The sequence below is a fragment of the Monodon monoceros genome, unplaced genomic scaffold (assembly GCF_005190385.1).
Source record: "Monodon monoceros isolate NGI ecotype Baffin Bay Population unplaced genomic scaffold, NGI_Narwhal_1 Super_Scaffold_3, whole genome shotgun sequence".
Lineage (NCBI taxonomy): Eukaryota > Metazoa > Chordata > Mammalia > Artiodactyla > Monodontidae > Monodon > Monodon monoceros.
This window is the reverse complement of record NW_021703780.1, coordinates 75,279,079-75,294,001: the sequence shown is the minus strand read 5'-3', so window position 1 is coordinate 75,294,001 and position 14,923 is coordinate 75,279,079. Positions and strand designations below refer to the sequence as shown.

General features: G+C 43.3%; 1 protein-coding gene across 5 annotated transcripts in view; it reads right to left on the bottom strand.

Annotated features, from left to right (window-relative positions):
* Positions 1-14,923, bottom strand: part of PTPRG (protein tyrosine phosphatase receptor type G) — a 730,377-nt gene that overhangs the window by 131,967 nt on the left and 583,487 nt on the right. For all 5 annotated transcript variants that reach the window (XM_029242114.1, XM_029242111.1, XM_029242113.1 and 2 more), the window contains one exon: positions 9,166-9,358. In XM_029242114.1, coding sequence (XP_029097947.1) covers positions 9,166-9,358 — 193 coding nt within the window. The remainder of the gene's footprint in view (positions 1-9,165; positions 9,359-14,923) is intronic.

The following is a 14,923-nucleotide window of genomic DNA, read 5'->3' as shown; positions in this document are numbered from 1 at the left end:
TGGCCCTCTCTGGCATGGTTCCAGGATCTTCCACACCTGGGGACTGGCCTCAAGCAGCGCCTCCGAGGCTTGGTCAAGAGGACCCAAGAGATCAGGGAGCCTGCCACTTAAATTGGAGAGACCAGGCTGCGAATAAGCAGCGCCCCTAGTGGGCCTCAGTGGGAAATCACCTGTGCAGCACTTGGGAGGGACGGAGCCACCCTGGCCTCCTGGCCACCCCAGGCATACGGATCCTTATGCTCTGAGGAACTGGGCTTCTAGCTGGCTGGTGAAGACCAACAGTTTGAGATGCTCAGTGCACTCCTCATGGAGAAGCCTCCTCTCTTCCTGGAAGCCTTTGCATTGAAACCAGGGGGCTCTGTGCACTTGATAGATGATACCTGTTAGCCCCTAGTGTCAGATGTACAGACGGCACCTTGTCTACACAGGCACAGATGTGACATGGGACAGCCCAGACACTCATTTCGGTCCAAGCCAGTGCTTTGGAATCACAAAACCAGTCCAAAGCAGGCCCAGGAGAGAAGCGAGCAACTGTGATGACCCCCGGCTGTGCTTAGAAGAGAAAAAGATGACCCCAGAGGCCTCATCATGGTCTCCCCCTCTGTGCCTTTACACACGGTCTCAAGGACTGGGGAGGTCACAACATTGCTTGCACCCAAGAAAGCCAAGGGTTCGGCCCATGTTCCTTGAACCTGAAGAAAAACTACCTCGACCAGCCTGTGTTGGTTTACAGAAGAATCGGTGGGAAGAATGGAGAAGATAAATTGTCTGCCTCCCAGCCACCGTGATTCCTATGACCCTGAGGACAGGGAGATGCAGGCAAGCATCTCGGAGCTTCCCGCTCCATGGGCCGTGAACATTCGCTGGCAACAGAAAGGGGAAGTGTGTCCCTCTGGGAGGAGGGATGCTGGTGGCCTTTAGTAATCTCCAGATTGCAGTTCATAAGCACCATGGTGCACACAAACAAACCCAGTGTCAGGGAAGATTTTCCTGGAGAGCAGAGAAAAGCTGAAGCCATAGGAGGGTGCCTAAGTCGGTCCTGAAGATCAAACTCTGCCTACCTGCCTGGAGACAGAGGATTAAGTAATTAGGTGATATTTATAAAGTGTGTAAACAATAGGCGGGCCCTGGCATCTGTTAACAATATCAGCTCAACGGGTCCCAAGCCATAACGTGGTTCTGCCTGGGAGCCTCCTGACAACAGTGCCTGCCTCTTTCAGCGATTCCCTTTCTCTGCTTTTAGGAGTGGTGGAGTGGTTGGGAAACGTGGCTGTTCCTTGGGACAGAGAGGAAAGCCCTCTCTCCATGGTGCTTTGATACCAACACTTCCATCCAAGTGGCTTATGGTCAAATGGATTTGGAAGATGGCTTCCCAAATCCTAGGAGCCTCTCTGATTTCAGGTACTGGGAGTGGTGGGGAATCCTACTCCAAATGCCTGGTTTCGCTCCTCCCATTAGAGCACTTAGCCTGGGCTAGATCATAAATGCCTCAAGTGTGCCAAGTCTTGTAGCAAGAATCTTTTTTCCTCCTGCCCACCTGGCATGTGTGGGTTAGCTTCATCCATCCATCCATCCATCCATCCATCCATCCATCCATCCATCCATCCATCCATCCATCCAACCATCCATCCATCATCATTCCCTCCAGTCCAGTATTTACTAAGGTGCCAACAGTGAGCATTGTACCCTCTCTCCAACAAAGAAAAGAAAAGAAAAAAAAAACAGTTTTACCCTTTATGAGCTTACAAGGTAGTGGGAGAGTTAGGTATTAGGGAAAAAAAATACATAAATGAATGTAAAATTCCAACGCTGAGAATGCTACAAAAGAAAGGTACCGGTGCCCCGACAGTGTCTGGGCCAAGGCAGCCAGGAAACTTCATGGGGAAGGACCACTGAGTTGAGCCTTGAAGGCTGACAAGGGATGGATGATGCACAGAGGTGAGGCCGGGGCCTTCCAGGGAAGAGGCTGCTGGAACTGCAGTGCGGCTGGTGGGCTGAGGTGCAGGATACGAAGGCGGGGTTGGGGAGGGGGACAGGACATGTGGACCATGCTATGGGCCGCGGGATTCACTGGAAAGGTTTTAACTATTTCAGACAATCTGGCTTTGCATTTCTACCAGGAAGAGAATGTGGTCCCCTTGTTTTGAAATGTGTTCTCCAGTGATCATGTCACATGTAATAGGTTGTCCTGAAAGCCAATGCTCACCTACAGACAAGGAAGTACAATTAGTTGCAGAGTACTTTCCATGTCCCGGGCTCTGTACTATTTGTTCTCTATACTGGCTCACTTAAAAGGCCACAAGCCAAGGAAGGGGATGTGATTATTAGCTCCATTTTACAGAAAGGAAACTGAGGCTTAGATAGTAACTAGAGCACAGATGTGCAGAAGTAAATGATTGGCGTGGAATTTGAGTCCAGGTTTGCTTGACTCCAAAGTCTAGATTCTTACCCCTTGCCCCTTATATTGTCTCCCCATTCATTCATTTAATGAACAATGACCGTATACCTACTATATTTTAGGTACTGTGTTAGGTCCTGTTGATTCAAGGATGCACAATATCCTTAGCCCAGGAGGCCCCAACATCCACATTAAGTGGGTGCACTGACCCTCCCAGGGACTAACCCTGTGATCGAGACCTCAGTAACCTCTGCCCCGAGGACCCAAGATAACCTGCCAAAAGCAAGCCAAGCAGAGAAAGACAGAGACCAGTGATTCCTTTCAGGAAGATAAACTTGATCTTTAGGAAGAGCACCCAATTGCCTCAAGGACTTTTAAAGTGCCTTCATTCACAGAAAGATAATAATAAAACCGTGTTGCTCAAGCCACCTGATGACATTTAAAACAGAGACCACCTCTTGTGGATACATATGGAAGCTGGCAGTCCCTTGGAAAATAGAAAGAATGCTGTGTTTGGACAGAAGAGGATCTCAGTTGACGTCTCAGCTCTACCATTTCCTGGCTGAGAGGCTCTGGATGACCGACCACCTGTTCTCTCTGAATCTCAGACCACTCATCTGTTAAAGAGAAAACAGTAACACTGCATTTCTCTCTCTGCTCACCCCCACCCATCCTCCATCCAAAGTGTTAGTAAATCTCAGAGGCTCTGTTACAAAATCCATCCCCAACGGATCACTTCTACATCCACCAGGATCACCCTCATCCAGCCACTGTCATCCTGCCAGGAATATTTCCATCAGCCTCCTGCGGGTCTTACAGATTCCACCCCAGGTCCTCTGCAAACATCCTTCACATAACAGTCAGAGTGATGGGTCTAAAAACCTGTTCAGATGGTTCCATAGCCTTGCTTAGACTCCTCCAAAGGCCACTGTCATAAGAACACAGTCTTAACGCCTTACCAAGAAAAGTCTTCTGAGACTTCACTCTTGCGGGTTCCCATGCCTCAGGGCCTTTGCATAAGGACCTTTCCCTCTCAGAAGTTTGCAGGGCTGGCTCCTTATCCAGACCAACCCACCCTCTCCAGGGAAGCTCTCCTCCCCTTGGCCTCACCATGTCTGCCACTCTTAGCAAACCACCTGATTTGATCTGCAGAACAACACTGAAGAGCTTAATCACTTACCGCTTTCTTTCTTTCTTCCCCCTAAAACTTAAGCTCCGTAAGAAACTCTTCTCCCTTGTTCAGCTTTATTTCTAGTGCCTAAAACTTGTTCATAGTAGATGCTCAACAAATATTTGACAAATGGAAAGTGCATCCTGGCTGAGGTTGTTCTGAGGATTAAATAAACCGCATATGCACGGAAAAGGCTAGCAGAGCACCTGGCCCATGAAAACCCCTATGTAGCCTTTTTAAGCATAGGTGTACCAGGCACAGCTCCTAGAGAAAGCGCTTCAATGTAGATGAAGATGCCTGACACGGGAAAAGAAACTCACTGGCTAGAAAACATGAGCCCAAAGTAGTTAATGCTATGTTAAATGTCTATGAAATATCAACTTTATGTCAACCAATCAAAGGCAACTTACACCAACTCTCTATCTATTTACATAAAATTAGTCATCACGGGATATCTGAGCCTGTAAAAATGTTTGATAGAACATGGCATGCCCTTTAAAAGCATGAGCACCCAGGATGTTGGAGAGTCTTACAAAAAAACAGCCCTACTTTTTGCTTGCTTTCTTAATCACTCCCAAGGTTAAAAATTAATAGCTAGTAATAGTTATTTTTAAAAGAAGGAGGTCAAAACCACTCCATGGTGGCTGCATTAAAAATGTGATTTCCTTAGCACTTTTCTGCGTTGGAAGTTACTAAAAGTACCAAGCTAACTTTCTGGAAGAGTTTCTGGGAGGGCAGCTGCCTATAAAGGAATTAAATGTTCCATATCAGAGGTTCTTTTATTAAGATAAAGTAATTCAAGCTCATTAATGTGGTGAGTCAACATGATTAAACTGAAAATAGAGCAACATTAATATTTTCTCCCCAAATAGCAGAAAACCACGATTTCAATGTCAAACTCCTTTTAAAAGCAATCGTGGATTTATTTCTTTGTTTGCTAATTTGGGTGGAAAATGTGATGGTCTTTCTCGATGTGTTCTGATTTAAAATAGGCTAGTTATTTAGGCGTTCTCACACACTGGTACATGCCCTTAAAAACTGCTTTTAACCAAGACAGGAAGCAATCTTTAGCGCTGAAAATGCAGCTAACAAAGAGATCCGTCCATCAGCAAAAACAAAAACCATTCTCAAAAACCACGGCGTTGGCTTAGGGGACTGGAGAGGACAAAGGCCACCCACTGTCCTCTTCATTTCCTTTGCTTTTATTACATTATACAGTGTCACTTTAATTAAGCCATCAAATCAAATTATCAGATCAAGTAGTTTTGATTCCACTGTGGTTTGAACAGGTTTTGTTAAATTAATAAACCATATGTTTCATGTTGTTGGAAGGGAAGTTATTTTTCTCTGTTCACTGTTCCAAAAGTCTTCACAATAGACAGTATTCAGCACTTAATCACCGAAATGCTCTTCCATGTGCCCGGGATGTGTTGCAGAATAACTAAAATGACAGCGCATTAAATCCAAAAGTCTGTCTAAGTTATTTACCGACAAAGGGCAGAGTGGTGAATTGGATGTCCCTCGAACAATCTACCAAGCCTAAATATTGTTTCCATTTACTGTTTTTTTACGGATGACATCCATTATAAATCTTTCTTCGGCAACAATACAATATTAAAGTGACTTTTCCCCCTTTCTTTTGGTGTCGTACGTGGTGATGCATCTCATGCTTGGAACTGAATGGCTTGATTCTGTTTTCTCTATTCTAGTATGTCTGATCATCCTGACAGAAGGGCAGGGTGGGGGCACATCAACTCAAGCATCCCCTGCTGTGCTGCTCAATGAACACTAGTCAGTGATCACAGCCAGGGAACGACGGAAGTGGGGCTCAGTCTACAGAGGCTCCACTTATACTTCTGGAGTGGAAGATGAAGTGGTCTTAAGGTGGATTGGTCAGTGAATGGTTACCAAGTTAATAAACCTCTAATTGGTCCTAGGATCCTGTAGTGTCATGGAAAAGCAGAACCGACCAATGGACACTTCCACAGTCACGGCCGCTGTGAAAATACCTTCAAATAAGCCTCAGATGGGGTTCCACCATCTTAGTTTGAGCCATTCCCTAGAGCAGGGGTCAGTACACTATGGTCCCCAGGCTAAATCTGGACTGCCACCTATTTTTACAAATAGTTTTATTAGAAGACATTTTCTATACCTACTTATTTATATATTGTCTACAGCTGCCTTCATGCTACAGTGGCAGAGCTGAGTAGTTGCAACAAGAGATCACATGACCCAATACCTGGTCCTTAGCCAGAAAAGCTTACTGATGCCTGCCCTATGTAATTAATTAATTTTTCTTTCTTCTGTGACAATAGCCCCATAAATGCACAGCTCTATGCTCAACATCATGGCTCTCTTAGGCACCAAAAGCTTCCAGTGATGATCAGCTAGAGAATGCCAATCAGACAGGGTTTGTTCTTTTCGAATCACCTGAAGATTACAGAATACCACCCTTCCTTTTCTAATATCTTTTTTGCATATGCCTGGAGAAGAGAAAGGGACTCTTCTTTTATACTGGCTCTTTTCTACTCAGATCTCGAAGGTCAATAACCTAAGCACACCGGGCTGCCTGGTGACTGCCAGCATCTGTGGCTGGCTTTCAGCCTTTGGTGCCATGGAATGACCTGAATTTTCTTGGGGAATACAAGGAGGAGCATTTGGTCACATGCACCATGGTTTTATGAAATTTAAAACAAATACGAACATCATTTAAAAACAAATAGGGACATCATGAGTCATTAGGGAAGTGCAAATCAAAACTACAAAGAGATACTATTTCGTACCTAGTAGGATGGCTAAAATAAAAAAGATGTGTAACAAGTGTTGGCGAGGATATGGGGAAATCAGAACCCTCCGATAATGCCGATGGGAATGTACACTGGTACAGCTGCTTTGGGAAAAGTCTGGCAGTTCTTAAAAAATGTAAACAAAGAGTTGTCCTATGACTCAGCAATTCTACTCCTAGGTTTATATCCACGAGAAATGAAAACACATGTCCACACAAAAATGTGAACACGAACGTTCATAGCGGCAATATTCGTAAGAGCCAGAAACTGGAATCTATCAATTGATAAATGGATAAACAAAATGTGGTCTATCCATACAATGATATCTTATTTGGCCATAAAATGGCATGGAATTCGATACATGCTTAAATATGGATGAACCTTGAAAAGATGATGCTAAATGAAAGAAGCCAGAGATAAAAAGCCATGTATTGTACAATTCCATTTATATGAAATCTCCACAATAGGCAAACCCGTAGAGACAGAAAGTACGTTAGTGGTTGCCTAGAGCTGGGAAAGAAGGAGCGACAGGAGAAAAAGGAGTGACTGCTAATGAGTATGGAATTTCTTTTGGGGGGTGACAAAAATGTTCTGAAGTAGGTAGTAGTGATGAGTACACACTTTTGTGGATATAAAAAACCACTGAAGTGTACACTCTAAAAGAATGGACTTTATGGTATGTGAATTAAATCTCAATAAAGCTGTTATTGAAAAAAACAAATAGGGATACTATTTAGCAATAAAAAGAAATGAGCTACTGATACATGCTACAACATGTATACATCTTAAAATCCTATGTCAAGTGGAAGACAAAAGCAAATCAGAGGTGGCCTGGAATTGAGGTTAGGAGAAAGAATTGTTTGCAGATGGGCATGAAGGAACTTACTGGGATGATGAAAGTGTTCTAAAAGTGGATGTGGTGATGGCTGTACAACTATAAATTTATTGAAAATTATTAAATTGTACATTCACAACAACTGAACTTTATGGTATGTAAATTAGGCCTTTAAAAAATGTTAAAAAAATAGAAAACTATCTTACACTGCTGGCAGAAGTGTAAAGCGGTACATATAGTCATGTTAGGAAACTGTTCAGCAGTATCTAACCAGATCTGAAAATACGTGTGTCCTCTAGGCTGTAGTCATTTTGCTACTGGGTGCATACCCAACAGAGATATGTCCACATACTCATTAAGAGCCATGTTCAAGAACTTTCATAATTACCAAAACATGGAAATAATCCATATATTCATGTATATTGAAATGGATAAATAAATTCAGCTGCTGTCATACAATGAAATTCAACCATAAGAAAGAACAAACTACAACTGCGTGTAATAGCATAGATAACTCTCCAAGCCCGTGTAAAGCAAAAGAAGCGAGACACAGAAGAGAACTTACCGACTGATTCCATTTATATGAAATTGACCGGGAGGCAAGGCTAATTCATGGTCACAGTTACCCCTGGGAAAGGATAGTGTCTAGGAGTGAAGGAAAGGAAGTGCTTCTGGGAAGCAAATGATATCAGTTTCTTGATCTGGGTGTTTGTTACTCAAGTATATTCAGTGTGTGAAAACTAATCAAGTCGTGTGCATATTATGTGTGCACTTTTCTGTATGTGACACTCCAATAGTAGGTTTAAAAAAGAAAGAGGAGTGCATCTACATCTCTCTCTGTGTCTAGAAAGCTCACAAAACATTTTAGTATCCACCCATCTTAAGAGTCAGCAATGGACACACCATGATCATTGTAACCTTGTAAAATGAAGAACCGATTCTATCTAAGGATGGGTCCATGGCTCTGCTCAAATTCAGAGAAAGCCCATTCAGTGGAAGATCCTGGCCACTCTGACAACTTAATGCAATGAAAACCAGTATCCTCTCCAGCTTCCTTAGGTAAGAAGGGCTACGCATCCTCTCTGTACAACTGATGTATCATATGTTCAGTCCACTTATTAGGAAAGAACTTTGTCGTAACGTCAGCAATTCTGAGCTACCAGATATTATACTCACTCGTGATATAAATTCCTCATCTGGGACTTCCCTGGTGGCACAGTGGTTAAGAATCCGCCTGCCAATGCGGGGGACACGGATTCGATCCCTGGTCTGGGAAGATCCCACGTGCCGCGGAGCAACTAAGCCCGTGCGCCACAACTACTGAAGCCCGCGCACCTAGAGCCTGTGAGCCACAACTACTGAGCCCACGTGCCACAACTACCGAAGCCTGTGAGCCACAACAAGAGAAGCCACCGCAATGAGAAGCCTGCGTGCTGCAACGAAGAGTAGCCCCCGCTCGCCACAGCAACAAAGACCCAATGCAGCCAAAAATAAAATAAATTAAAAAAAAAAAAAAAAAGAGGCCATGTGATGTCTGGTGGGGGTGGAGAGCTGGAGGGAGACTTCTTGGCTGGTATGGAAGTTAGTAAGAAAGCTGCAGATTGGGGTGTTGGGAGCAAGTCTGAGGTCCTGATGTTTGAGCTCAGAGACAAACCCCTGATCACGACAGGGAAACAGTTAAAAAGTAAGACATCAAAAAGCTTTAAGACATCAACTAGTTAGGGTTGATGCTACAAAGTTAAATTACAGAGAGAAGGACTAATATGTTACTAGTCAAAAGGGCGATTCTGAAAGTATCTAACTGAAGTTATTCCCACAAATGCTTCTACTTGTCATCCAGACAAGTCACTTTGAGCATAGAAACGTGCTTTTAACAGCATGTTCCAATTCTTGGCCGGTTCCGAACACCTTTTCATTTAAAGTAATTTATGATAACGAATCTTCCTCTGGGCAAGGGCACTTAATCCAAATGTACCTTTAGAGGCTTCTGTCCCCAGTGGGTTTTCTAAGAAGTCTGTCATGTCGTGGTTCCAGGCATCACGGACAGCAGACTTGGACACCACCCTGTCGTTCAGGTCCTGCTGTGGCCGAAAGTTATTTCTCAGATACTCCACTGACTTGACGTGGTCTTGCTGCTCCGTGGTGAAGATGGAATAAAAAGCCTCGAGCTGAACAGAAAACCAGAGAAAAGGAGAAAAAAGAACATCGGTTAGAAAGCTATGGGGTCCAAAGCCAATAGCGGTGACAAGAACACAAGATGGCAGGAAGTGCCCGACAAAGCCGCGTGGGACAAACCCAGCAGGACACAGGCTTCCTGCTGGAATCACTGCCAATGGGCCTATCTGGCTGCGGTTTCTGTCCTGCCAACTAACCAGGAAAACACTTCACTTGAGGGTATATAGAACTTTCGCAGTTTGTGTCTCAGACAAGAGGCCCAGTCTTTCTGCAGCAGCCTCACCGCCCCTCCGGCCCCCAGCAAGATCTTCAGTATTACAGGAAGCAGCATAGTTATAGTGAAACTGGCAGGTTCTAGAGCCAGACTTCTCGCGTGGGAGTTCTGACTCCATGGCTCAAGCACTCCGTGACGCTGAGAAAGTTGCTTAACTTCTCTGAGCCTCAATTCTTCCTCAGTAAAATGGTGAGAATTACAGCAGCATCGACCTGATAGGGTTTGGGTCAGCATTAAATGAGACCATCCATGTACAGTGTTTAAAACAGTTCCTAAAGCGTAAGAGCTCAGTAAATATTTGCGATTTCATTCTTACTAAGCATCTCCCTACACACTAGGGATCCAGTTCAGTAGTTGCTGTCACAAAGTTGCCAAACCCATGGCGTGCAGGTTAAACTGCCCAAGTTCAACATTTACCAGATGGGTCATTAGAGCCAAAGTATTCAAGCTTTCTGCGACTCAAGTTTCCTCATCTGTAAAACAGATACAATACTAGTACTGCCTCTCTTAAGGTTGTTGAAAAGATTAAAATCCATGTGGCAGCCAGTAAGCCCTTAGTAAAGATTAGCTGCTATCATCATTATTATTATCAGGACACATTTCCCATAAGACTACTGTCCAAACTTTTATGGAAAAGCAAAGAAAAAAAAATCAGCACTCCAGGATCATATTTTTATTATCAAAAAGGATTCTTTGCAGCCTTCAACATTCTGCTTACTGTGGGGGGGAAAAAAAAGGGTCATGCTATTATATAAGAGGAAGAGAGCAGGGGCCGAGTGACAGCGACTTGTTCTCAATGGAACACAAAGTCATTTCTTGTGACTTGTGAAATGGAGTGTAACCCACCAAAAATACCAACTCCTTGAGCTGGGGGAAGAAAATGAAATAAAGAAGAGAGAAACTGAACTTTTTCTGGCCCATCTGGCTCCTTGAATGCCAAATCAGAAGGCTTTCTGCAGGAGAGAATTACAAGGTGGGATGGTGTGAGAAAAACACTTCCCAAGCAGGCGTGGAGTGGCTGCCCTAAACTTCTGGGATCAGGAGGTGGCTAAGGCCAACGGATAAGATAACAAGAGAATTAAGACCTGGATTTCTGGATGGGGGTCTTGAAGCCTGGAATTAACCCCTGTGTTTCTCAAACAGCCTCAGAGAATGACACAGGGAATGACCTGCTTCCAGTCTGACACGCCCTCTCTTTGCATGAGAAGGCAATGAATTTACATAGCCAAAAAAAATCACTTAAGTATATGAATGCACTTATCATTCCACCTCCCCTCCAATTCTCCTGCACACGGAAAGTGATAATAAACCATGAAGGCTTTTCTGCTTTTTCATCGAGGTAATAGAAGCAGGGTGGTCTCTCAACCAGCCTGAAAGCAAAAGTAGCCCGTTATTTCCCTATTATTCTACTTTTCTACAATTCATGTAACTTCTCTTCTATCAACTCACATCGTTGCTATTTAGAATTTGCCTTTCTTCCCATTCTTCCTTCTGATGTTCCCTTTTTATTTATAATGAAGGGAGAAAGGCAATAAAAGCAGAAAAACTAAGAAAACTGGGCTGTTTACTCTGTCCAAAGGTGACCCACTCAGATGAAAATAGCTGGAGGTGCTGAAAGGAAAAATCAACTCAACCTAGCAAGGTGTACTCACTGGATAGGACTACCAAAATCAGAATTGAATGCCTCCAAAAATGAAAGAAGATTTCAATGCTTCCTCAGAGAAAAGAACTTCTTAAAATTACATGAAAGGGATGAACAAAGACCCTCTGGAGACAGTCTAGGGAAAGACCAACCAAAACGATTAAAGGGATGGAGGGTAAATCCTGTGTGGAAAGGTTAAAGGAAGTGGAATTGTTTATTAGTGTGAAGAAAAAGCGAGTAAGGAGTAATTTGATTAAAGGCCCTTGTATGTGAAAGATGCTGACCAGCTCTTCTCCATGTCCAAAGAAGGCCAAATAAGAGGAAACTGGTTAAAATTAAAGCCTTAGAGACGTGAGTTGAATAGAGGGAGGAATTCCTTAACTTCCAGGGTGATTTTTTTAGAAAAATGGACTGGGCTGCCACACATAGCAAGTTAAGACCAGAAATTTTCTGGAAGAGACTAACCATCTGTCCTGAAATACTTTCATCTCTGAGATGCCAGGAAAGGATGGCCTGGGAGACCCTCAGCAATGTGACTCGAAGGTTTGTTTATTCTCTCAAATACTTGCTTCTTTCACAGCTAGCATTTAGTTCTCCTAAAAGTTTATTTCTGATCCTCAGGAAAGAATTAGTCATATAAATGTAAAAAGAGGTAGGTTCTGAATTTAACACAAAAATGCTTTCGCCTAAATTGCTCTTACAGCTTAATGACACGCTATGGCTGAAAAGCTCATTCACATCCTTGTCATTAACTCAACTTGCCCGAAGATTTCAAAGGAAGTATGTGATGGTTCTGAGAGTGAACTGATGACCTGGCGATATTACACTGTCCCCTGGATCATAGCTTCTGTTGACAGTCTCATAAAAGAGGAAAAAGGAGGACAAGCTTAGTAGAATCAAACGTCCTTTGGTAGGTTGGCAGCGTTTACTAAAACTCCGTCATTCCTCTGAATTGAATGAAAATTGCCAGTGGCCTCTCCTGTTGGTAACTGGCATGATTGGCCATTGAGTGGAAACTTCCATGATCCCCGGATTGGCAAGGGGAGCCTATATACTTTGCACTTTGGCAGGTGATCAGCAATCATCTGGGCCAGAGGTTGTCCCTTGGTCCTTACCCTTGCCTCGAGACCCAAACTCGCCAAAGGTGAACCTGGCCACCACCCGGACCTCCACTTGGCTGGATTCCGTGGGATGCCATTTACAGAGCAGATGACAATAGGAAGGTGCCTCTGACAGCGGTGCCACATGGCAGCCCCGTGTAACGCTGGAGTCATAGAACAAACTTCAAAGCGGTGTCTCTCTGGCCTCTCACGGGGCCACACTTTTGGTGTGTAATCTCTTTGACTCTTCTAGATCTAGTTAATATCCACACAGCGAACCTTCAAAAATGTACATGAGATCACAGCACACACCTCTGTTTAATACCTTTCAAAAGCCTCCCATTCTTACCGTGGAGTCCTAATGTTCTGGCCTGTGCCTTACTCTCCAAATACAAAACGCTTCCACTCACTACCTGGGTTACAAACTCTGTTTTTAAACTCTACTTGCTAAATGTGTGACCTCAGAGTATTTACTCTTTCTGTGCTTTGGTTTTCTTACATGTATAATGGAGCTAACATCATTACCCACCTCATGTGGTTTTGGTTACTACTATTTTATTTTATTTTTTGCGGTACGCAGGCCTCTCACTGTTGTGGCCTCTCCCATTGCGGAGCACAGGCTCCGGACACGCAGGCAGGCTCAGCGGCCATGGCTCATGCGCCCAGCTGCTCCGCAGCATGTGGGATCGTCCCGGACCGGGGCACGAACCCGTGTCCCCTGCATCGGCAGGCGGACTCTCAACCACTGCGCCACCAGGGAAGCCCTGGTTACTACTATTGACTGAGCTACTACAGATCAAGTGTTTGGAATAATTCCTGATGCATGAAAGGTGCCCAATAAGTATTACCTTCATTACTGTTGCTATTGTTATTATTTTATGAGGAATGTGGTAACTATGCGTGCTAAGCTTACAACTATAAGAAGCTCTGCGGCTTCGCCTTCCTTTTCTTCTTTATAATATATATGTATATTTACAATGTACAGTATACATATATAATGTGTCTACGTATCTGTATAAGGCATATTGCACCTTACAGTGTCTATTTATCAAACCCATTATGGGCCAGGTACAAGCACTTCATAAACATTGTTTTGGTTTCTAACTTGTTCTCAGCTCAAAATAATAACATTAAAGTAACATTGTTAGTAATAATATTATTATAGCACTAACACTACCAACTAATATTTACTGAGCATTGATTATGCACAAGGCAAGGTGCCAAGAACGTTATATGCTTTCTCTTACTTAATCCTCATAGAAATCTGGTAACGCTGGTGGTATTATTCTTATTCTTATCGACGGACAAGGAGCTTGGGCTGAGGGACGTTAAGTCACTTGCCCAAGATCACACAGGAACTGAGAGGTAAAGTGAGGATTAGAAGCCTGGGTCCGTGTGACTCTGTTTTGCATGCTTTCAGTCACTTCACGCCACATGCGTAACAGGCCCTCAGCATTCTTCACTGAGAGAGCAACACGGTAGCAGAAAAACTGAATCTGATGATAGAAGTCCCAAAACAATTCCTCTTAGCTGACCTCCAAAGTCCCTAGCATGCAGGACACCCACTACTGCCATTTCACTACTGGTGATATAAACTTGTTTGCATTTTTCTGCACTCTGGAACGAAACAGCCTATGGCCCAACACAGGAAGAACTGGGAACCATGAACAAGATGGCAGGTGCGAGGAGAAAATGGAATCCACCTCCCCAAACCAGCACTTTTCTTCATCTTATTCTTTTCCAGGGGCAGGTAATAAACACACTTGGATTTATCTTTACCTTAATATAACTAATGAAGTCTTTATCATTTAGTGAAAATTAATGAAAGTTTTTATTTCTATAATATTTAATTGGCTTTTTAACTTTTGAAGTGAATATGTAAAACATTTCTTTCTTTTATCCCTGCTTGGGGAGCTGTAATTGCATTTTAACTGGTGCTGTTTCAAGAACAGTTTTAACCTTGAATTGCAAATGTGTTGGCTGGAAGTGTATATAAATCATTTCAACTTAGTTTTTATTGTAAAAATATTACAGAGAATAATTAGTTTTTAATCTGTCAGTTTGAATCAAAGAAAAGTTGAAATCTACTCATGCCGTTTGTGTGTAGCAAGAGCTCTGGTCCATAAGATGTGGGGAGGGGACCATCATGGCTGAAGGGGGCAATGAGAGAATATCAAACGTAATATAATTATGAACCATTAAAAGGCTGATGTGCACAATATTTGATAGGATGGATACAGAATGGCAATTAAACAAAACCAGAGTCCATTATATGAATAATAATAAACTCCAGGGTAAACATTACGGACTGTAACGTCACACCTAAGGTCATGGACATGAGTTTCGTCATACATTTGAGACGTGATGGGTCAGGCCTTGTTTGTGGTATCTCTTGAACACTTCCTGTGGTGCCAGGCACTAGTCTAAACATTCTACACACATTCTGTCATTTAATCTCGATAATGACTCCATAAAGTAGGTATCGTTATTTCCATTTTACAGATGAAAGCTGAGACATAGAGTAGCAGAGTAGCTGAGTAAT